The following is a 25,856-nucleotide window of genomic DNA, read 5'->3' as shown; positions in this document are numbered from 1 at the left end:
ACTTGACAAACAAGACAACTTAAGAAGACAAACGCCTTTTCACGGCTGGATTTGTCTGAACTGGTAACTGTACACACCTCACAAATGGTCTGTGAAATGCTCACTATGTTATTATTATTGTTTGTGCATCACTTACTTATATAATAGGACAATGCTGAAATAATATGATTTCATGAACACATGTTGTGGGTAACAGTGTTGCATGTGTCCATGCTACTACATGTACCTATTATAGTAATAACAGTAAATTATGCTTAATTATAATCAGCTAAACCTGAACCTATAAGTACATGGTAATTAATATTATTCAGTGCTTAATTGTGTAAAAAAGTTGCTGCCTTAAATTAAGTACAATCATCTGGGATGTTTAGGTCAGATCAATTTAAATGATATTAAACTGACTTTTTTATTTACAAGAAATTATGAATCTTGTATAACTTAATTTTTTATATTTGAATTGCTTAACTTATTTTGATGAATTAAAACAATGTACAAATATGTTGTCATAACTTATTGATCTTTGTTTTTTTACAGTGTAACAATTTACCCTTTAAAGTGTTTAAAAACATTAACGCTTTATTTTAGTGTCCTTGTTACATGTTACTATAGTAATCGCTATAAATTATGCATAATTACATGCACAAACCAAACCCTAACCTTAAGGCTTATATTAAGTGCACGTAGTAGTTAATTAATATTACTCAGTACTTAAAGGTAAAATTACACTGTATCAAGAACAACTATAACAAGCGTTCAGTTGAAATAAGGGTTGTAGTTGCTTATTTTGGCCACTAGATGGACTCGTTACTTTTTAAATAGTTCTAAGCAAGAATATCATCATGGCACTTATAAGACTAAACTAACACAGCAAGACATTGCAGCATTAAGTTATATCAAATGAAATTAAAAATCACAAAGCAAATTTTATTTAAACAAACAATGCATTTCAGAAACATCCCTAAAATTCCTAACAGCCAATATTATGTATACTGTCTGTCACATAAGTTGTTTTGTTTTTTAAGGACTACTTATCACTAATATACTATAATAGCCTACTATTAGGGTTACTTTTAATAGTAATAATCCTGTGGCATTATAACTGTCTAAGTAATTTATGCTGAACTTTGCTTGCCAACTTCAATACATAATACTAAATGAATTTATTCTCAGAAGGGCTAAACATCACAGTGATCCTCACTACGCTGAAGACAGCAATGCAACTGTGTGATTGATGCATAGCATTGTGCTGGTGATGTGGGCAGTGTTTGTCGGGTGCGCGCGAGCACCTGAGCTGCTGCTGCAGGGGTTTGTTTCCATAGCGAGCGCGCTCACTCACTTCAGCGGGAACACCGTGGACTTCCTGATGCCGGACAATGCGTGTATTCCGCTCGCATTTACGCCATAGAGTCGCGTGAAGGGATGTAAGCGGAGCGCGGACGCGAGCTACAAAGGTAAACGCGTATTATTGACCAATTGTGTTCGGGAGATATTGACCATGGTGAAGTTATGTGTGTTTGCTGTGCTAAAGTAGCGCTAGCGGGGCAGTTTGAGCCCCTCAGAGTCAAACTGGCTGTGAGAGGGAGTTTAAACCCTGGAGATAGGGCGATATGCTTGATTGTACATGTCTATTAACTATAACTGACAGAAATACTGCTTTGTTTACTCTAAAGTTGTTTATAATTGTATTCAATGAGGCCTAGCGAGCCAAACGCTTGGACGGCCTCCAGCAGCAGGATTGATGCTGATGGGCTGTTGATAAACATAAATGACGCGCGCTGATTGGCTGGGAACACAGATGCCAAGCGTTGATTGGATGAGCGTGCTGTCGTTCACGAGGTGTCCCGAACACCTTTAAATGTTTTGGCACATAAATTATATTGTGGAGAAGCACGATTTTCATTACTTTATTGTAGATTATAAAATTTGAAATTCATAAAACAAATGCATTCCGATTTAAAATAACTATTTAGCCAGAATATTGTATTGTAGGAAACTACTGATATAGGTTAGTCAGTTTCCTGAGATTTCCACTTACCAAAAGTACTGTGATACCATTTTCCTTATACCAAAGTATTAACAGTATTCTTTGAAATACCTTGGAGTATAATGTTAATATTCAGTGTATGTTCAGGTGTATTTAGTACGTAATTTGTTTGCTCAACTCATGAATCACTGCCTCATTAAGTAGGCTATATTACATTACTAACTGATCATAATTGTAGGGCTGCATAACGATTAAAGGTAGGGTAGGTAGGATTTATATAAAAACTTTTTACCAAATTTGATTAAACTTTCTATATATATCAATGCATAATTAAAATGTAAGTACTCTGATAAAAAGAGTATAAAAATCGAGTGACTCTAGACCGTTTAATCTTCATTAAACACAGCTCATTATTTCCATTCGGGACGAATCACAGGATTGGCTTGCGCGACTGTCACTCTCCGTCGCCATGACTACCGCCGCTATTACTGGCTCTGCCCACGTGCGCGCAGTCGCGCACCCGTTTTTAGGTGGGAGTGAATGGAATTAATGAGCTGTGTTTAATGAAGATTAAACGGTCTAGAGTCACTCGATTTTTATACTCTTTTTATCAGAGTACTTACATTTTAATTATGCATTGGTATATAAAGACAGTTTAAACAAATTTGAATAAAAGTTTTTTTTAGACAATTCTGACCTACCCTACCTTTAATCGCAACTAATCGTTTGCAGAATAAAAGTTTTTGTTTACATCATATATGTGTGTGTACTGTGTATAATAATGATCTATTTATAAATAAACACACATGCATGTATATATTTAAAAATATTTACATGTTTATAATATACATTTTAATATTTAAATCTAATTTATATTATATATAATTATAAATACTTAATATATAAATATATATTTTTCTTAAAATGATACATGCATGTTTGTGTATTTATATGTACATAATTATTATACACAGTACACACACATGATGTAAACAACAACTTTTATTCTGCAAACGATTAGTTGCGATTAATCGTTATGCAGCCCTACATAATTGATATATTTTGGCAGTGTAGTTTAAATCAGTGCAGATCCTATATGTAGCGTTTAGGTGAGTGTGTGTTTTCATGCTCTGGTGTCTCACATTCTGCTGAGCTTTGTGTTTCACATGTGCATGTGCTGACCACACACGTCACTGTCCTGTTATATGGAGCTGAGCCCTTCTCAACATCACTTAAACAGAGACGTTCACATGTGTGATCCAGAGCAAAGAACGTCCAGTACATGTGTGAAATCGGCAAGAAACAAGATTCACAAAAAGTATCTTAAAAGAGGAGGCACTTGGATAAAAGTCAGTTCAATTAAGATAAACAAACTGTATGATCATGTTTAATCTTAAAACAATTCGATATGGTACGTAAATGTACTTAAAGTGTATTACATAGAATTAATTAGATAATGCACTTTATTGATCTCATGAAGGAAATTGTGGTAGCAGGCAGACACAGTCAACATTGTAGGTTACAGTACAGCATGCATTTTCACAGACATTGTTTTGTCCATTTTTTGTTGTTGTGAGAAATCAGATTAGTAACTATGTAACTCTTGAATACTTTTGTATCCTGACTTAGAAAAAAAAAAAGAAATAAGTCCCATATATGGATGTTATAAACTGCTAATATTGACCTGATATGGTCATTAAAAAATAAACATTGATTTAAAAATCATTTACACTGACTTGGGTCAGATGGGTCACCCAGAAATGAAATTCTGCCATCATTTAGCCTACTCACATTGTTCCAAACCTGTAGGAGTTTCTTTCTTCTGCTGACGACAAAAAAGAAGATCTCTTGAAGAATGTCGGTAACCAAACTGTTGATGGCACCCATTGCCTTCCATAGTAGGAAGAAAAACCTATGGCAGTCAATGGGGTCCATCAACAGTTTGGTTACCGACAGTCTTCAAAAGATCTTCTTTTGTGTTCAGCAAAATAAATAAATTCACTATGCCTTTAAAGCATTCTCCCAGGAAAAATGATAGGATGGTTTGTAATAAGGCTAAATGTGATTTGGTAAGATTTTGCTAATAAAAAAGAAAACGGAGATCAAAAAACAGCCTGAAACCCCCAGAGAGTCACAGCAGCTTCCCTGGAGCCTTTATTGTGCTTCTAACGGCTGTAAATGAAAGAAGAGGCAATCATATAGCCTCGCTGAAACACACACACACTTCTGATAAATGACTTCAGCTGGAGAGGTAGAGGGGAGCTGATGAGGAACTCACTGGTTTATCCCACAGATAAGGGAAAGATCACTTCCTGTGTGTGTGGGAGAGAGGATGTACCATGGCAACAAAATGGAGCAAAGCTTTCATAGCAGTTTTCTGGTGGGCACTGTTGTAGGAAGCCGTTATTTCTTTGTGAAACACTTCCCCCTACCCAGAAACACAGACACACATAGCCATTGTCATCTTGTTGCTTGCCATGCAGGCTAAGCGTTATAGCTTTAAAAAAAAAAATATATATATATATATAAAGATTTTTTTTTTAAGCTATAACGCTTAAGCCTGCATGGCAAGCAACAAGATGACACACACACACACATATATATATATATATATATATATATATATATATTTTTACATTTAACATTTAAAAAATTAAGTTTTTGCTTATATTATTTAATTTTTTAGTTAATTTTGTCTAAATAGCGTAGAATGTTTAAATGAGCCATTAATCGGTTCTTCTCAGCCACAAAAAAACAATAAGAAAATTATTTTTGTATCATTCCCGAATTGTATTATTGTGCATAACTTTTGAGTACTGATGCAAACTAAAGGTGCAGTAAGCGATTTTTTAAAAACATTGAAAAGAAATTGGACTGAGCACCACAACAAACTAACGTGCTGATCTACCCAGCGGCACACGAGTTGGCATGTGTTTGATGCATGTCTCATAAATCGTTCAAAAATGCAAACGTCTTGGAAGAAAGAAGAGTAGACATATGGATATATCTGAATAAGACGACTCGAAAGAGAGCTTTATTCTGTATGTTTCTCTGTGCGAACACACACACACACACACACACAACCTGAATAGTGCAGCCCAGCACATAGACAGTTATACAGTGCGCAAGGACTGAATTGAACTCTCTTTCGCGTCTGAATGGACAAATACACACCGAAGTATGATTGGTCAGATCACCTGTCAATCAAGCTCCCTGCGAAGGGTCAATTGAATCTGCACACTCGGCCTTAAAGTGACCTAATGCCTTCTGTACACTTAATATTGTTCAAACAACAAAATAAAAAGAGAAAAGCATTCACTGCTCTTTAATAGTTTTAATAAGGAATAATTATATTTAATTCATACAAATATATCTGCTTGAAAGAATAAAGAATGATGTATGTAAGTTAAAGACTGCATAATCATTAGGCTAATTGAAGAAGAAAAAAGACTTCTACTTTAGGAGAAGTGTTTTTAAGATATTATTTTATGTCACAGTGCTAAATCTGTGTCCGTATTGCATGTTTAAACTTGAAAAATTATTCATATTAACAGGTTAATTGATGTTTTCTACGGGAATATATAATGGATTTTGACATTTTTGAGAAATTCTAAATTAATGCATTACAATTTAACGAAACCTTCGTGTTTCTTTGACTAAAACTAAAATGGCATTTTAGTCAAAAGACTATGACTAAATCAAAATTTGCTGTCAAAATTAACACTGCGCAACATGATAATGAATCTTTGAAGTCCACTTTAAAGCTCCGTGTCCAAACCGTTAAAATGACAAATAAATGCATACTCCGAGAGCGCTCCACAAGATGTTTGATTACAAAATTGATCGGGTGAATGCACGTTTTAAACAGCTTATCGTACACAAAAGTGAATTGCTGTACTGAGTAATGCACTGCTGCTCTGTAACGCACACACATACAGACGGAAGCTGATACATCATGCACAGATCGCGCAAACACAGAAACATTCAGTAGCGCAGAAATGTTGTCAACACTGTTCTGTGACTTATCAATAAAATAGCTTTGAAACTGAACAGTTAGCAATCGGGGGACGTTATTTTGATGAAAGATTATGATGGCACATTAATGAGAAAAAGATGTGCAGGAGTACATTTCTAATCATACTGCTATATTCCATTAAAAATAAAAACAGCAAAAATAGTACATTTTGATTTCATGGTGACTTCAATGAAATGTTTGAACCAGTGATTAAAACAAACTGAATTATTGAACTTCTCATGCAAGTTATGACACCAGCAGTGGGCACAAAACCTCTACTGGCATGATCTTTAGGAAATGTAATCGGCAACAAAGTAATACAGCTTTTATTATGTGTAGCCTATGTATATTCAATATATAGCTCAAAGCTGCACTAACTGCAAAAAATGAGACCCACATCCATGTAAACACAGCGCTAAAGGTCTCATGCACATTCCTGAAGGGGCGGCCGGTGCTGGTACTGATGCCCACTGGCAGAGAGAACAGCTCTGCCTCAAAACGAGGCGGTCAGCCCACACACACACACACACACACACACACACACACATTCAGATGTTAAACCGAGGATAATGTGCCTGGGTGGTGCGGTTTTGTTGAATGTACTAGTTTAAGTTCACTGTACTATGGTTGTTCCTCTTTGTGTCATGCTATTGACAGCCCAGATCATGTGAACATATGGCCACAGTAATCCCAGCGTTAATACCAGCTTTTCCAGAGCCCCCCCCCCCCCTCTCTCTCTCTCTCTCTCTCTCGCTCACCTGGCTGCTGTCTTCCATCAGATCTGAAAGGGATTCACCCAAAAATGAACGTTCTGTCATCATTTACTCATCCTATTTGTTCCAAGCCCATGAAATGCAAAATACTGTTAACACTTTTTACATAAAATGAAAACGGATAGTAGCCAGTCAAAGAAGGACAAAAACCACACAAGTTTGCATGATTTGAATGCTTTAGGCTATTAAAAAAATCTTCCAACAATTGCTTTGTGTGAGGAAAGCCACTGTTTGAAAAGTTTTTTTTTTTCTCTCTCTGCTGTGTTTTGTTAATTATAAATAAAATAAATGAAAAGTACTTAGACATTGTAATCCTGTTCGTTTCATATGGTTTTTGAAAACATTTTCATTAAGAAACTAAAACTAACTGAAATAAAAATTAAATATTAAAGTTATTATTTAAAGTTAAAGTATAAAGTTAAAATATTAAAGAACTTAAACTTACTATTTTATTTCATCTTGTTGCCAACATTTCTCATTTTCATTTAGTTACATGTGATGTACTATGACTAAAACTGAAATTAAATTTATGAAACTGTAGACATAATTTTTTTTTATTTTTTATAAAACATTCAAACAAAAATGGTAAATATCAAAAGAACTACTTTAAAATATTGATACAATCTTTCTCAATTATACTAAATTGACACTGTTATGGACAACTTGTATGACACATTTGTTTTAGTCATTTTTGGTCACTATTTACTTTCACTGAATGCTAAAGACCGAGGTTTGGAACAATGTGAGGCTAAGTAAATAATGACTGAATTTCATATTTGGTTGAACTATTCCTTCAACTGAAAGTTTGCTCATCACACAAGCATGTCAAGGGAGAGATCGTCTTCTCATCTCGGGTCGACCCTTATCATTTCCTGTCACCGGTCTGCATCATCTTATTACAGTGATTACCTCCTCTCGCTGCCGTCCCATTACTATCATCCACATACACACACAATGAAAGTGATCATTACTCTACTGTGGTGAACGGCGACCGCAGGAGGCAGGGGTGGTGTGTAAGTAAGTGAGAGGGGTTATTACTCGTCCTAAATGAAGGAGTGAGAGGGTTAAAATAAGAAAAGGCAGGAAGGGTGGGAGTAGCGGTTAGCTCTTTTTCACTGGGTCATGACAGCGAGCCTGATACTACAGGACTGATATCATCACTGTGTTTATATGTTTGTGTTTGGTGCAGAGTGAGGAGATAAGCTTTCATTGGGTCTTATGAAATAGACCACTTTTTAAAAGCTTTTAAGCTCCTGTTTTTTCTCTCTTATATCCCAGCTTAATGTTCAGAGACAATAAGTATAAGCCATTCTTGGTTGACATCCCACTGTCTATTTGGCACTTTATAAAAATGTTCTGTTTGTTTAAGCTGGTTGAAATACGTCAACTTCTGGCTGTTGATGAGAGGTGAGCTGTTACTTTTATAAGCAATCAAATTACTTTTGCCATGGGTGGTGGATGATTAAATGGGTGAAAAGGCCCATAGAGTTATAGCCGTATCTAGAGTCCAGAATATCAGAGACTTAAGGTGGGCGTTTTACTGAAAATAATCTAGAATAATTTAGAAAATGAATTGGTAATAGCCTCCACCCAAAAAAACTAACTTTACCATAATAATAATCAAATTAAACTTCATATATGTTTATTTTACTTATATTAATTGTATATGTTTATAATAAAAATGTCTAAATAGTGTCAAAAAATGTATACAGGCTCTAGTTAAATTTATAATACATTTGCTTTCACATTTACAATGTTAAAGTTTATAATATTTTATTGCATATTTGTTCATATTTATCAGTTTAGAGCTGAGCAATGAACTACTTTCGTGTTGTAATACGGCTCATGCATTTCCAGTTTTCAGCGCACTTATATAGTCATGTATACTCATGAGAACGTAAATTATTACTACAGTGTTATAGACCTGTAAGTCTATTCAAACAACTAATCATGTTCTCTGCGTTAACAATAAAATATATTTTCTTTTCCAAATGTGCATTCTGAGTAATTTCCCTATACTATCCTGCGGGAGTCTAGTGCTCGTCTTCTCATTTTTGTATTCCCAGTAGCAAAAGAAAAATATCCATGATATAGCATTTCCATGACTTTTCAAAAGAAGGAAAAAGTATAGAGAAATGGATTACAGCAGTCAAAAGAGAGAACGATGTCAAGTTTGCCGTCACTCCCTCAGCCGTGGCTTTAGAAACACTCGCGCAGCAGAGTTAATGATTAAAGCACTAAAACTAAAGCACAAATGAAATGACAGCACTAAACATAATCCTGACATTAGTACCTGCCTAAAGAAATTAAACGATGTTAAACATATTGAATTAGTCTGAAACGGTAACGTATTGACTGCGCACTATGAAAATGATTTAAAAGTGATTAAAACATTTCATACAAATGAATAAAGGTTTGTTCTGATATTTTTCATCAGAAAATCACCTCTCCTGTCCATGAAAATGTCTGGACTTATTTTAAGTGGCTTTTTGTCAACTAGGCTAGGTGGATATACAGCACATTGAAAATATGCAGAACCAGAAACTAGCGAGCTGTAATGAAGTAGTTTACATAAACTGATAATATCAATATTTGGTGATGGGTATCACTGTCATGGTTAAATTATGCATATTGAGGTTTAAGATTTTAACCCTTACCCTAAGTAGTAATTGTTTTAGTTAGTTATGAGAAAAGTTATTTTGTTTGAGCATTATGGCAACATCATTCATTTGTAAGGGCAATACAAGGGCCCGAATATTGTTTGCTTCCAAAAAGTATTTTAGGTGTGGTTTTTGACACTTAAAATACTTTGTAAACAATACTCATATGGAAACTGAAGCCTGTTTTGTGACATCTTCAACATTCTACCTTCAATTCCTGGGTCACGACTGGTTTGGATGGTGTGGAATGTTATCTTTGCTCTCTTTGGGAGATAACATTGGTTCAGCACATGTGGCTGGCTGACTGGAATGCTGTGGTTTTCTGTTGGATCTTCTGGGTTAAACGGTTTTAGTATCTGTTTCTACACCAATTGCTTGCAATGAGAATTTACAATGGTTTGCTTTTGTGTTAAGGATATATGTGTTGGATGTGTACAGGTCATGAGTGCCTTGAGGAGAACAGCAGTTGAGAAGACCCTCACCTGGACCACACACCCCTACCAACCCCCGGCATCACAGTATGAGTGAGTACCTTGTGGCAAATAGCAGTACTCGGCAGTATGTGTGGTAAATTAATAACTTTTGGTAGTCCACTAAAACAATATATGGTATCCAACTTATTTTTTAATAAGCAAGCTATGTTTGTGTGAATTTGCGAGGCTTCTGATTTGTTAACCGCTTTAGGTAGACACTTAACAAAGTGCAGTAAACAGGAAAACAATTTGCGCTACAAACTAATGTGTTTATGAATATAATAATAAATTAAAAGAATATGATATGAAACACCAGTTTGCAATACCAAGCTGCATAACGGGTTTTTGTTAGGGATGCACCGATATAAAAATGTTGCCCGATACCGATAACCGATAATGCCGATAACTGATATATGCCTATTAGCCGATAAATCGAAATCCAAATTTTTATATAATTTTTGAGAGCCTGATTACAAAAACAAATGTCTAGCCATTAAAAGCCATGTCCCACACAATTATAATGTTCAGATTTTATTTTTATGTAGTTTATATGACATTAACACACCATACATCGATACCGATATGGTGGCCGATGTATCGTGCATCCCTAGTTTTTGTATGGCTAAAATAACTGGAAGCCAATGACACTGGAAACCAGGCACATTCAAGCCCGCTCTTACATAAAAATAATGGTCCATATGATCATATTGTCCATTTATTGGTTATTGGCTATAACACAAATCAAATGATCAGGTTATCGGAATATGGGTGCATCCTTATCAACCGTTAAAATGTCTTAAATTTTGATAGCCCCCTAAATGCTCGTTCACACCAAGGATGATTACTATAACAATAAAGATGTAAATGTAAATCAATAAAGATGTAAAATGTAAAAGAACAGTTTACACCACAACTATAATGATAACGGCATAGAGAAACAATATCATTGGAATCACTTTCACATCGATTTCTTTCAGCGAATGAACGATACAAACTTTTTCAGCCAATCAGAATCCATCCGACTTTATAAAGCTCGAGCATTTAAAGCGGCAGACAATATAAACTGAATCCATGCATAATAAACAGAATGATATTGTGCATTGGTATGGACGCTAACAGTTATCGTTATAGTTATCTTATAGTTGTTCTTGGGGTGAACAGGCCCTTAAAACAGTGAGACTTTAGTAGTAGTTTTACTCTTCTTCTTTACTCATTGTTTTGGCCGACTACCAAAAGTTAAGATATTTTAACACTAAATTGGAATATAAATGCTAATTATCTGTTTATAATTTGATTTGATGAAAACTGGACAACACTTGCTGAATTAAAATTGCCATAGTGAGATTATGTTACAAAAATGTAGCATGTTGCCGGTTAAAAGCTTTTTTTTTTTTTTTTGCATTAGCATTTTGCACACTTTCATATACCGGTACTGTTTTTTTTGTTTTTTTTTAAATAGCCAATATACAGTGTGATAACAGCAGAGGTGGCCGGGTGTGTCACTGTGTGAGTAAATGTGATAAGACTTTGTAACGCGACCGCTTTATTTGTAGATGCATTGTTCTACAAATGTGATTTCAAATCAGCTTGAGCTTTATAAAATCTAGTTAAAGGACGTCCCTGATTCGCATCAGATCAACTCAGATCCTTCGGTAAGTTCCTGTAAGAACAGGATTTTATGGGAGTTTGACGTGCAATCTCACAGATGGTGTGTTTTAGGACCGGAGTGTATTTAAGTGTGTGCAGTTGCTGTGGCGACTATGGGCCGATTGGATTGGTCTGCTGCCATGTCGGGGGATGGCTGAGTTGAGACATTTAACTGGATTACACAGTGTGACCCCTGTGGAGTCCACACCAAACCAGTAAACAACAGTAATAGTGCTACATACTCTCTAGCCAAGAGACTTGGTAGAGACTTCTCAGTACAGTGAATGATAGTGAGTGATCTGACGTGTCATTGACCCTTACATGATCGAACTTTGACCACATGTTACTATAGGCAAATACTTAAGGCCCGTTCACACCTAGAACAATAACTATAAAGATAACTATAATAGAGTCCACACCAATGCACGATATTGTTCTGTTTTTTATAGGTGCACGCTGCAGTTTTGACATCTGCTCAAACTATTTAAAGCAGGATGGATTTTGATTGGTTGTCAATGTTTTTATCATTCATTAGCCTGAAAAAAATTTGTTTTAAAAGTGATTGTTACAACGATATTGTTCCTCTGTGCCGTTACCGTTATAGTTGTGCTAATCTTTTAAATTTAGAATGATTTTTAAAACCATATTTTTATAGTAATCGTCTTGGGCGTGAATTGAAATAGGACATTGTGAGTACTTTTCTTGCATTTTGAGGGATGTTTCAACCAAAAATTAACATTTTGTCATCAATTACTCATAAGACTCATAAGACCTTGTTCAAAACACAAACAAAAATATTTTAATGAAACTTTCCCTGTCCTTTTTTTGAAATTCCACCAAAACGTTGATGCTTCGAAAAGACATCGTAATAATAATCCATATGGATTGAGTGGTTTAGGTTTAGTTATGCAAAACTTGACTTGTGTGAATAAATGAGGGCGAGTAAATTATGACACAGTTTTTGTTTTTGGATGTACTGTTCTTTAAAAGTGATTCTCTACTTTTTTCCAAACGCCCTACAAGTTCTGGGAATCGAACCATTAAGGTTTATTTGTGTTTCTTTAAAGTCTGAAGCTAGTTCACACCCCTATCCTTCTACATCTTTCAACATTTTTCTTCTGTTGTTATCTGAGACCTCACAGTCTCGATTCTTTCATCCTCAACATCAATCGGGACAGAAATAGAGAAATTGCACCGCTAGACCAAAAGCGGTGACAGTAAAAGGCACCTGAAATAGCGTGTGTGTGTGTGTGTGTGTGTGCGTGCGTGTGCGTGCGTGCGTGTGTGTGTGTGTGTGTGTGTGTGTGTGTGTGTGTGTGTGTGTGTGTGAGACTCTTGAGGATGTGGTGTAGACAATATAAACCAGGGAACGCAAATTACTGCCTGTTTATTAGCTTCCCTGTTTCCTCTGATCTAATTTTTCAGCCACAGTTGTGTGGAGTATTGGCAGTAGAGACCATTTTTTGACCTTGCTTGTGAGTTTTGATTCTAAGGGAGAGAGTGTGTTTTCGAGTCTGTCTGTTTGTGTGTGTGTCTGTTGAGTTAATTACCCTCATTACCCCCTGTGACTGGCAGCACTAATGGGAGAAATGACTCATCCAGGATGAACTGAAATAAGCACCTGAGATGAGATGAAGGGGGATTAAAAAAAAGAGAGAGAAAGATGCCGTTTCATTTCCCCTCAGCGTTTCATGTTTCTCAATCTATAAAATATTTGGTCACAATTTATGATTGATGCGAGTGATAATGTACTGTGACACAGGACGGCTTTTCCAGCTGCCAACAGAAGATGTTTTATGGATCATACTTGCTTGTAGAATGCTAAGAAACAAAATGGAGCATGTTATATTATAAATTCGAATTATAAATTCTGAATATTCTTATGATTTTGTTGTATGTTTTAAACATCCTTCTAATTAGCCAGTGTTCAGCATCAGATTAACATTTAATTATGAATAATTAACAAGAACATAATGCTGTTTTCCTACTTGTTGACATTTGTAGAAATGCTACAAGATAAGTTGTTGCTTACAGGTCCACACCGAAAGAGCTCCAAATCTCTAGATATGACTCGGCTCCTTACTTCAGCGTAAGTCTATGGGATTTTTGCCAGTTTTATTGTAGCTATGCCAGGTAAAAAAAATACTTTTGCTTAGAAAAGTAAAAAACATGCCTCTTTTAAACAAACAGATGCAATTAAGGTATCATGCAGGTTTGTAGCTAAAAAATGCAGGATAAGTTATTTAATAAAAATGTTTTATTAAAATTGATACATTTTAGATTTATACAAGGTTTGGGGTTTGTTCATAGCTGTTAATAATAATAATAATAATAATGGCAAATATTTATTTATTTATTGCAAATAAATAAATAAATGAATTAATTAATAGTAGCTAGCTACTAGGCAAACATTAACAAAGATGATATTAAAAAAGAAAAAGGCCTATAGAGCTGTGACTTGTGACACATACCCAGATACGTGTTGAGCTCGTGGGTGTGTTTGCACAGCTAACTATGATCACAGGAAGGAAGTCACTCAGGAATGTGATTACATTTCATGGTAAACAGTGGAACATGAGGAAATGGATCCTGTGCCCTTTTGCTGTGTACACACACACACACAAACACACACACACACAGAGAGAGAGAGAGACTGCCCGGATTTGTGATCTAACCTTGACAAGTGGTCAAGGTAGAATGAGACCGTCACATAAGCTTTGTTTCAAACCCTAGCATTTTAAGGCACCATAGGCTCTCCTGATGCAACGGATCTTCTGGAGATTTGCCCCTCATGAAGAACGATCTTAATCGACCACTTATGATGTCATTCACTTACTGGAACAGAGCTACAGACTTATTCCTGAAGCTGCTCTTTCTCTGCAAAAACAGCCTTGTCTGTGTTTTAATTGCCATTTTAAACATTTTTATATTTAAATTATGCATCAATTATATAAGTAAAATTATGTTTTATTAACAACGTTTCGGGAGGAAATCATTGAAAGGATCTATCCAATCAGCACGAGAGGAGGCCTATATATACATAGCTGACTCACCTATGTTCCTCGACAGTTTTCTGCATCCCTCCGACACCCCAACTCCTCACTATCGGCTGGTTCTTATCCCAGCCAAGAGCCAAGGATACAGGGGAATACTCTGGCTTTGGGCCAAGTTCAGAGCTCGGAAGTTTGGAAGTTTTCTGGCTTTGCTGCACATGTCTGGTTGAAGGGTGTGTGTGTGTGTGTGTGTGTGTGACGGTGATGCATACTCACACAAACTCATAGGTGCATGATAGTGACTTGTAAAAAGTCATTTGTAAATTCCGCTTTACATGTAGTCTCTTCCCCAGATGCATAGAATATCATTTGCACTTCCCTATACAGGGATTCTCAAACCTGTCCTGGGGACCACCAACACTGCACATTTTGGATGTCATTTGAATTTTTTTTAAAGAGATTTTTATTTTATCTAAATTGACAGCCATTTAGGCTGATTGATAAGTAAAACATGGTCTTTTACCGGTCTACAGGCAAACAAACGCATGTTTACGATGTAATGGGAAACTTTTGAGGAAGAGCTAATCAATGTGAGGAACATGGTTTCAAATATTGAACAAATTGTAGAGGTTTATTTGACGTACTTGGCAAGTAAACTAGACATCTACAAGCAGAACTTGTGTTTTCAGCTTTTTGAAGTGATGTCTGTGAAATATTGTATTACTTTAGAATGGATAGACATTCTGTTCACAAAATCTTTACACATATTCCACTCATTTATACAACCATCTGCAGAGACGCCTAAGCCTTAGGGTTTTATTTTATTTATTTATATTATTGATTTGAGATAAACCCTCCTCTAAAGTGTAGTTAAATAGAATCTATCAGTTAAATAGAATAAACAAAATTAAATAACCATCACATTGCATGTGAAACACAACAACATGGATGAGAGAGTGGCAAACAGGATGTGACAGACTGTTTTTTTCGAATCCACTATCCCCCACTCTCTCACTGGCATTTTTCCAGCAGTCGAGAGTGAATAAAAGAGGGGAAATTCATGCTGGGCATTTTGAGAGGTGCATTATGATCTGTCTCCATCACACAGACTGATCACAGTGCGGTGCAGTGGGATGTTACCGTGCCTCTGCATATCTGAATCAAATGAATCCACGCTTCAGCATGCATTATTAAAGCTCAGCTGAGCCATGCGCTTGCACTCCATTCAGCTTCTACAATTCCAGTACTGTTATCACATCAACTTAACAGTCCATCATGCCTGTTACTTCTGACACACTGATGGTCTGGACCGCGATCCTTGTTGTAGAAATGCTGATTTCAAAGCAGTTCTGCTTTGTCCACACTGATCAGTGTAACATACCCCCAGTATTCAGACCAAATCCTGGTTCTGAATCTTCCGAACCTGTGATGTTGGTGGGCAGAACTTCCGCAAGTCAGCTCCCAAGTGCAATCTTGATTACCGATCGAGTACCATCCCCAGGCAAGCACCGGCTTTAAGACCCATTTAAAGACCAATGCTAGACCTCTCAAGGACCAGATATAGGCCAATGCCAGACCAATAACAGACCCCCTAAGACTCATACCTAAACCTACACAAGAGTCCCTAAAACCTTAAGAAATATTCCATACCCCTCTACAGCCATACAGTAGATCCCCTAAGATCCAGACCTGCTAAGACCCATTCCCAAACTAAGTCAAGTCAAGTCATCTTTATTTATATAGCGCTTTTAACAATGTAGATTATTTCAAAGCGGCTTTACAGTGATAAACAAATAATTTAAGGTTACAGAGATTGTTTTGGCCTTATAGCGGTTCTTGAATAAAGCTAAAGTTAGTTTTGATTGATTCACTTCCGTCGCAACGAACATTAGTTATTAAATTAGAGGCCGCTAAGACGACACCGTTCTCTCTACACAGACTTTAAACACGAACCTGTGAGAAATAGGGCTGTGAAATGATTAATCACGATTAATCGCATCCAAAATAAAAGTTTGTGTTTACATAATAAATGTGTGTGTACTGTGTATAATTATTTTGTATATATAAATACACATCATGTATTCATGATGATGGCGCTCACGTGCGCATTAATAATTAATTCTATAGTTATGCGCATTTGAATTTATGTGCGCAGGATTGTAATTCCCTACAAACCAAGGCTTAATAAACTACTTGTCTGGCCTTAAAATTTTGATACAGAATTTTATCACTTCGGGGTAGATGTGCGAAACCGAAATTATCCCGATAATGCTTTATCTGTAGAGTGATAAAGGGATCCTCCATAGGTAGAGGCTAGTTGGCACTTCAGCACTGAGTTGTCATCGGGTCCAGGCGAAGGTCCTTCGTCAGATCTGGATACTGCCTGGATCCGGCAGGCTGCGGGAAAACCTCGGGATAAACAAAGACACTAAAATTAGCGTAGATGCCATTCTTCTATAATGTAACGAGTACATCAGGATTTATGGGAAGTGTTCCCAGTTCCGGCTGACCTAATCTATGCAGCCTAACATTGAATTATAGAAGTCTTTAATGTATTATGTGAATGCTAGGTCAAAGAGATGTGTTTTTTAACTAGCCTTGAACTGACTGAGTGTGTCTGCTTCCCGGACAATGGTAGGAAGAGTTTTTGGTGCTAAATAGGAAAAGGATCTACCGCCAGCAGTCGATTTTGATATTCTAGGTATTATTAACTGGCCGGAATTTTGAGATCGCAATAGACGTGAAGGACTATAATGCGTTAAGAGCTCGCTCAAGTACTGGGGAGCTAAACCATTTAGTGCTTTGTAAGTAATCAGCAATATTTACAAATTTATACGATGTTTAATAGGGAGCCAATGCAGTGTTGACAGAACGGCTAATATGGTCATGCTTCCTGGCTTTGGTAAGAACTCGAGCTGCTGCGTTTTGAACTAGCTGTAGTTTGTTTGTTAAGCGTGCAGGGCAACCTGTCTGTATTCACTAACACCAGAGCCCCTACATCGACTACCGACTCTAGACCCCCCTACATCCATAAAATGCAGATCCCCTAAGATCCAGACCCAGATATAGACCAATGCCAGACCCTCTAACGACCAGACCAATTAGTGATCCCTTAAGACCCAAATCTCACGAGGCCCAGATATAGACCAAATCTTAAAACCTAAAAACAAGACCCAGCCTAACACCTGCAGTGGGTCATGGACATTCCCACCAATATATAAGACCAAATACCATGATCCAAACCAAGATTTAGTTTTTAGTCCTAGTCCAAGACCAGGTTTATGCGATATTAATAAGATCCGAGACCAAAACCCCAAGATCAAAACTCTTCCAATAAATACAGGGTTGTCAGCTGCTACTGAATAACATGAATCTCAGCGTCAAACTTTGATGGAAAATGATTGGCATGCTAAAAGTGGGTTAGTGGAATCCTACAGTTTCTGTCTTTTCTTTTCTTTGTGTTGTCTCTCTCTCTCTCTTGCTCTCTCTCTCTCTCGTTGAATCCGTTTCACTGAAAGTTCAGTATTCTTAAGCTATAAAGTCTGGAAGTCAAAGCCATCAATTTCCCATAAGGCCACAGTGACAGAGACACAGATTGATTTGTGTGTGCTGTCTGATCAGCATAACTTTGGTGTAATTGAAGCTCTGTGTTGGGGAGGAAAATCTTTTTTTTAAACCACAAAATTATCCGGAATATCAAGGTGTCTGTCTATCTGTATATCTTCACCCATGAGCAGTGCTGAATAAGATTAACATACTCTGTTTCTTTCAGAGTTCTGTTCCTGCAAAGGTTACAGTAATTCAAAAGAACATTCCAGGAATGAAAGTAGTATTTACTGATTGCAGTAATGCTGAAGTTGCACTGCAGTTTGGTTAGCACAGGTTTGTGCAGTACTTGAGTCCCATGATAGCTGTGGTTAAACAGTCACATGGTTCTCATGGTTTAAACATGGTTCACTAGTGTCTTTTTTGGGGTGAGCAGTGGTGATGTAACAGTGATGTAATGTTGTCAGGCTGTTTTGTGTTTTTGACGCTTTCAGCACATTTCAGGAAAGTAGGTTGGTAATTAGATCCAAATGAGGCCATTATGTAGAGATTGATTACAGCGGAGGTTACATGCGCTGCTAGATGTCTGCACAAGACACACACACACACACTGCTGCAGCCAGCCATGATAACACTGTCCTTGAGCAAGATCAGGCACTGAGAAAGGTAAAGGTAGATGAATAGCATGCTTGGAGCGGTGTGTGTGTGTGTGTGTGTGTAATCATTTGTATACATGCATGGGGTTGGGTATGTGTGATTTAACTCTAGGGTTTGGCATATGATTAGTGTTTTGCTGGTTTGCTGTGAGAGCATGTGTTGCGTGTAAAAAAAAAAAAAAAAAAAAACACCGGCAGCATTTTACCTGACTTCAAATCTCTCTCAAATGTCTGTTTTATTTCACTTATTGTGGGTTGTTATGTGCAGTACAGGAATGACTCTTGTGAGAACTATTACAAATAGGGATGAATTGCCACATTTATGATCACAATTAAGCCTGTTGCAATTATGTGATCGCAATAATTGAGCACTTCAAATTCCAATCTAATAATGATATCAAGATAAGAAATTATTTTTATTTCTTTTTATCATATAACAATTTTATAAGTCTTTCTTGGGCCCTCTCAGATTGTGCTCTGAAGACACATATTTGTGAATTATGAATCAATGTAGCACACTATATCTGTTTGTCTATCTGTCTGTCTGGTTGTCTATGTATCGGTCAGCCTGTCTGTCTTGTTTTCTGTCATCTATCTATCTATCTATCTATCTATCTATCTATCTATCTATCTATCTATCTATCTATCTATCTATCTATCTATCTATCTATCTATCTATCTATCTATCTATCTATCTATCTATCTATCTATCTATCTATCTATCTATCTATCTATCTATCTGTCTGTCTGTCTGTCTGTCTGTCTGTCTGTCTGTCTGTCTGTCTGTCTGTCTGTCTATCTGTCTAATATATGTCTGTCTCTGTCTATCTAATGTCTGTCTTTCTCTCTGTCGAAATATTTTCATGATGTCTTTAGTTCTATTCATGTTTCTTCAAAACTGCAAAAATGAATTGTTAACTGGAGTGAGGCATCAGTATCGTCCTAGATTGAAGGATTCCACCTTTACAATCCCAAGTGTAAGATATTCTGGATATCTGTATATGATATAAGACCAGCATACATATTCACATTTAATCCTGGTACAGGAGGAATAGAGGAGAGAAAGAGGGAGAGAGAGAGTTGAGGGGAGGGGCTGTTGTAACAGATGCTCTCTAATTTAAAGCTGGAACGTGTGTGTCAGTGGCGAGCTGGGCTGTGAAGTATAAACGAGAGAGGAGAATAGAGTAGAGCTGTGTTATATATACAGCTTGCCCTGGCTGTATTGATTTGGATCCCAGAGACTGCGATAGAGAGAGAGAAGTGGAGACACTTTTTCAGATGGTCTCTCTCACCTGACACAAACATACGGCGGGGACAGGAGAGAGAACTGGACAGCGTCTATCTGCGAAAGAGTGGACAAAAAAAACAAGAGAAGAACTGCAGAAGCCAACTCTGATTAGAAGAAGAGTGTTTGTGAGAGACAGAGGCAAGCAGCGTGAAACGATGTGAGCGATGAAGAAGAAGACGAGCACGGACCCTCATGTTTAGACCGGCGGGACCTGGAGTGCGGAAAGCAAATTCTGCAGGATGCATTGCTGTTTTTAAACCCCGATACTCCTTCTGAACGGATGTGGTTTATGAAGTACAGAAAAAGACAGAAACTGTGTTTTGGATGCTGAATTATGTGATTAATTGATGTGTTTTAATTGGTCTTGCGGACCAAAGCTGCTTTTGGATTCAAGAAACTTGAAATGAATACAAAGACAAGAGACAGAGGGGGGGAGACGATCAGTGATAAATATGAATGGAAGAATTCACTAAACTCAGTGTGGTGGCTGTAGAAATGGAAATCCAGCATTTTATTTAGAGAAACCAATCATCTTTTGATTGCTATTTTCAGTCATTTTTGTATGTGGGTGGCGAGAATGAAGCTTGTTGTACTTTGCCCTGCACTGGCCCCGCCCCCAACCACACCTGTCCGTGCCTTGACCCCGCCCTCTTCTGATCATGCAAGTGTTGCAGATTGTTAAGGAGCTGGTGTCGCCCTCCCGCTGCCGCGCCAGTGGTCGTTTTGCAGGTGTGTATGCGAAACTGAGCTGTGTGTGTGTGTGTGTGTGTGTGTGTGTGTGTGTGTGTGTGTGTGTGTGTGTGTGTGTGTGTGTGTGTGTGTGTGTGTGTGTGTGTGTGTGTGTGTGTGTGTGTGTGTGTGTGTGTGTTTGTGGGCGTGCGCTTGTTTCACACTGACTCATGGGCACTCGTGTCACAGGAAACAATATACAGTTTAGTATAAAAAAACATTACGTCTACTCTATACAGAGAGTCCCCATAAAAGATAGTCAACCAGACAGTGTGTGTGTTTGGGGTAACTGTCTCTCTTGTGGTTTTGAAAAGCTTGGTTTGGTTTATAGCTTGTCGCTGCTGCAGTTATTTGTGTGATTTTGCACTAGTTAATAGCCGATGAGTGCAGAAATATCATAACTTATGTGTGTGTGAAGAGGTTGTGTGCTGTTTTATATGTCTGTGTAGGTGATGAGGCAGGCAAGGACAAAGTTAAGTGTTGTTTTTTGATAAAAGCTGCTTTGTTCGGCAAAAAAATCAAAAACTAGCGTTTGTCCGATACATCACTGAGGCTGATATTCGACATAGATTTTTCTGTTTGGCTGATTAATGTATGAAGTGGGAAGAATTTTTTATTTTTTATTATTAGGTAGAAATGTTAAACAAAGAATGTAAATGGTATATAGAAAGTATCATACCGTTTGCATTTTTATTATTAGTTATAGAAAGGCAAATGCTATAGTTAATACTTTATTATCGCACAATTATATTGCACAAACCTTGAACAATTTTAGGGAAATTTTAGCTGTGAAATCCTTTGAAGTAAAAATACATAATGCACAAATGCATGTGTTGTGTACTCTTTTACGGTCCATCCGTGCAATTTGGAAGCAGACAGGAGAGTTTAGCTGTCTCTGGATATGCAGGAGCAAGAAACTTTAAATTCTTGATTTTCAACTAAGCTGCTCTATATCCAGTTGCCCGTTATACTATATTCATTGTGTACTGTGTGTAAAACAATATGGCGGCCATCAGCCACTCTGCTCTTGAAGATATCAGCTAACAGGAACAGATCTTAATTTAGGTCATCGTTTGTTGAAAATCTTCCCCGCCATAGCTTTCAAAAGAACATTGTGAACATTATTCAAAATGTCTCCTTTTGTGTCCTATGGAAGACAGAACGGTCAAATAGGTTTGGACCGACACGATGTACATGATGACAGAATGCTAATTTTTGTGTGAATCTCTGTAAGATATGGAGTGCACCTTTTAAACCATGTTTATATCTGTGCACGTTTATTTGTGTGTGCAATTGCTTCACAAAGAACGAAGCCTCCACCCTTGACCTTGAATTATCTAGACAAAATCCTGTTTTGCACGGTTCTGTCTTCAATTTCAAAATGATAGGGACATTTGTTGATCAATCTAACCCTGAATTGAGCAATCCAGGAAAGTCCCCTGCTAGCTGTGCCCATTATAGCTCATGGTTACATACATGTTTACCTCAGGGGATTTTATTAAGGAAGTGATGTGACATCTCTAAGTTAGTTTGAAATCCGCGATATTCATTTCCTGCTAGTTTGTGTCTTATTCAAAAGCTATTTTGACATTTCGTATTGTTGTCAACTTCCTCCTCCAGCTTCTCCATTTATCAGCCTTCCTTTGTGTTTGTACTGTATGTGTGTATAAAACTGCCACATTTTGTGTAGACCATTGGATTCACTCTGAGAATAATGTTGATTTATGTTGTTGCATTTCCAAACTTATTTCCTGTCATTTTCCCAGTTGCTTCCTGACAGTAAAGGGCTACTCTTGCTTACTGTCTAATCTCACATTTTAGTAGTTTGCATGAGGAGAATCAGTGCATCCCAAATCATAATATATTGAAAATAGTATACATCAATTGTATACTATTAATTGTATTCGAAGCATGTGTTCATGCATGCTTTTTCAGCTTTAATTACCCACAATCCCCTGCATGACGGAAAAGGTTTGAGAAACAAGAATGAATTTTAGTGTAGCTTATTGTTAATGTTAATGTGCAAACAGTGATATCATGGAATAGATTTAAAGCATATAGGCTAGCTGACGGTTTGATTAGCTGGTCTTAAGTGAAAGAGGCTGATTCTGTCGTTTGATTGGTTGACAGAGTCAAGTGGTTAGTCTCAGGTCAGTGGTGTAACACAAGGATACGCAGGAGTAAATAATTTATCCTCTGCTTCCCTCATATTCTATTTCTGGTTCTTTTTTTATTTATTTTCCCCCTCTCTCTCCTTTATCTGTTCTGCCTTTTCATATTCTGCTTTTTTTATTTTCCTCCCACACTGCATTTTTACTACAAGGAAAACTCAATCAGTTTTTTTTATTTTTGCTATATGTTAATAGGCAAAAGCTCAAATATGTTGTCATCTCAGAGGAAAACTGTTCAAAGGAAACGTTAATGAGGTCTTGAGATATAGTTTATTCATGTATAAAGTTTTTGTCTCAGACGTTTCTCCTACAATTGCTTTGGAGGACTAAAAATAGACAAATTAGTCAATCGTTAGTAAAGTATAAAGCCATAAAAACAATGTGAATAGCGTATCTAAGATAATGTGGTATTGGGAGATTTTGAGAAATATTTGAGTTTATATTGACATCTTCTAATTGCAAACATTGAAAGTTTTAAAGTTGTATTTTAAAATATAAAATTATTATTATAAAAATGTAAAGTGAATGTGATGTAAGGTCTGTTTCATTCATACTCATTGCCAGAGGGGGCACGTACGAAGAAAGTCCACAAGTTAGACTTGTAGAGGTCATAAAAAATGGCAGCGGCCATTTACTCTAAGTGCAAATAACAATAGATGCTATTTATTAAAATTATTAAATTGATGCCTACTTATTGGGACTATAAAGCCCCTAACCCTAACTAATAAACACTTTATTATAAAACATACGTTAAACCGTTTATTGCCACTTTTCTAATATTTTATTCATTATTATTGAAAATAAATGCCTTTCCGATATGATATGTGATAGGAAAAAGGAGTAGAGCGAGTTCGGCAAAAGGCGGATTTGAACTCTGGTCGATTTGCGTCAAAACCTCCACGTGCCTTACCCCTGCACTATTGTATTTTCAGGACTATAAGTCGCTCCGGAGTATGGCACAACAGTCAAAAAAATGCGTCATGAAGAGGGAAAAAAACATACATAAGTCGCACTGGACTATAAGTCGCATTTATTTTTAAATTTATTTCTCAAAATCCAAGACCAAGAACAGACATTTAATCTGGAAAGGCAAGTTATTCAACTACACAATAGCACACAGAACAACAGTCTGAATAGGTGTCCGGCATGTTAACGTAACCCATTATCAGTTATTCAGCTACACAATAGCATAAAGAACATATACCTGGGAGGAATAGGCTAAATTAACATAAGCCAGCGAGTCCAACAAGTTACCGGTCAGCAAGTTCACCAAACTCCCGATCTCATTCCACAACACTGAATCCATTGAGTTCTTCCTCGGTGTCGCTTCTGAACAACTCCGCCAACTAGAGCGCCCTCTCGCGGCTGTAGACGGTAATGTTTTCTCTTGGTTCATCTCAGTCAGTATGAATTAATTTTGATATATAAGTCGCACCTGACTATAAGTCGCAGGACCAGCCAAACTATGAAAAAAAGTGTGACTTATATTCCGGAAAATACGGTACTAGTGTCTGGCCCAACCAGAAGTCAGTGGGTGAAGTTAGTGTAAATAGCCTCTGCCAACAAGATGGGCTATTTGCACTTAGTGTAAATAGACAACCATTAAATGGTAAACGTATGACGTTCCAGGAAATCCCTTATATGGACAAAGGCATTCAGATACCCCTGCAGCCGACTAAAATTCAGATAGAGACGTTTGGACTGATGAACCGTGAAGACAATAAACATACCATTGCGACAATATACAGTATAATGTATCTGTGTTCTTCTAGACGTATACTATTTTCATAAGAATAAAGTATATTATGCAATGCTAATCGGCGTAGCCTTTTTCACTGTATTCAATATTCTAAAATAATATCATTCTGCATTATTCTGTGATATGAAGTCATGTCAGAAGGAAGTTATTTTAAACAATCGACTTGGAGTAGAAACTTTAATATTCTCTTTTGTTGGACAACAGGTTTGTAAACGCTTCCCATTACAAGTTTGGATAGATGAATGGTGCATTGCTTTTTCAAATGCACATTATAAAGGCCTCACTTGACACAGACAAGCACACAACAAACTCTCACTTCACACAAACAAGCGGCTCTGTCTCACAAACTCTACATACACATTGTACAGCCCTGTTTTGATATCTTGCCAAATATGAGCACATTTTGAGACATTGTTGAGATCTCTTATGAAACTATCAGTGACACATGTTGAGATTTACTTAAGTAAGTTTGCATTTGCTCTACACACTTAATATAATATGCAACTGTGTGTGTGTGTGTGTGTGTGTGTGTGTGTGTGTGTGTGTGTGTGTGTGTGTGTGTGTGTGTGTGTGTGTGTGTGTGAGTGTGTGTGTGAATAGGAGCTCTTGTTAGTCAGTCAGTCTGGTATGTAGTGTGTGGGTCTGAAGTGTGACGTGTCTCTGAAGTAAACAAACAGCCGTATTGTCAGAGCATGTCTCGTTGCCTCCTTCCCTCCTTGCTGTCATCTTTCTCCACCATTCCTCTTTCATTTCTCCTTTTCTTTCTCTTTTCCCCTCATTCTCTGTCTCCCCTTCGCGTCTCATTTCACTCAGGCTGATGAGAATCGGGACTTTTTTTAGTTTAGATGCTGAAAGTTGACTTTAACATGGCGAGTTAAGAAAACTGATACGTGTGTGAGTATTTGTGTGTGTGTGTGTTTGTCACACTCATGCATACCACAAATCTGAATGGCAATACAGACCATGGAGAGATTGAGCCAGGTAAGATCCGATGACCTCATTCATCTTCTCTTCTTTAAAGCAACAGATCTATGATATCATTACATTTCGTTATGATGTCAGCTTTTATTTTTTTTGTTTTGAATAAAGATGGACCGGCTGTTGATAAGATGACACAGAAATAAAACCATAATTACAAATTGGTTATTGGACACTTACAAGT

The 25,856-nt window shown here is 37.0% G+C and overlaps 1 protein-coding gene across 2 annotated transcripts in view; it reads left to right on the top strand.

The window, feature by feature from the left end:
* The first annotated feature begins 1,206 nt into the window (after nt 1-1,206).
* usp6nl (USP6 N-terminal like) overlaps nt 1,207-25,856 on the top strand; it is a 53,822-nt gene continuing 29,172 nt past the window's right edge. The window contains exons 1-2 of one of the 2 annotated variants that reach the window (XM_079623688.1): nt 1,207-1,451; nt 9,871-9,956. In XM_079623688.1, the coding sequence (XP_079479814.1) occupies nt 9,953-9,956 (4 nt within the window). In that variant the 5' untranslated portion in view covers nt 1,207-1,451; nt 9,871-9,952. Of the gene's footprint in view, nt 1,452-9,870; nt 9,957-25,517; nt 25,676-25,856 lie in introns of those variants that run through there. The other variant, XM_079623687.1, reaches the window with a different exon arrangement.

Source organism: Phoxinus phoxinus, assembly GCF_949152265.1.
Source record: "Phoxinus phoxinus genome assembly, chromosome: 9".
Lineage (NCBI taxonomy): Eukaryota > Metazoa > Chordata > Actinopteri > Cypriniformes > Leuciscidae > Phoxinus > Phoxinus phoxinus.
This window is presented reverse-complemented; position numbering and strand designations above follow the sequence as displayed.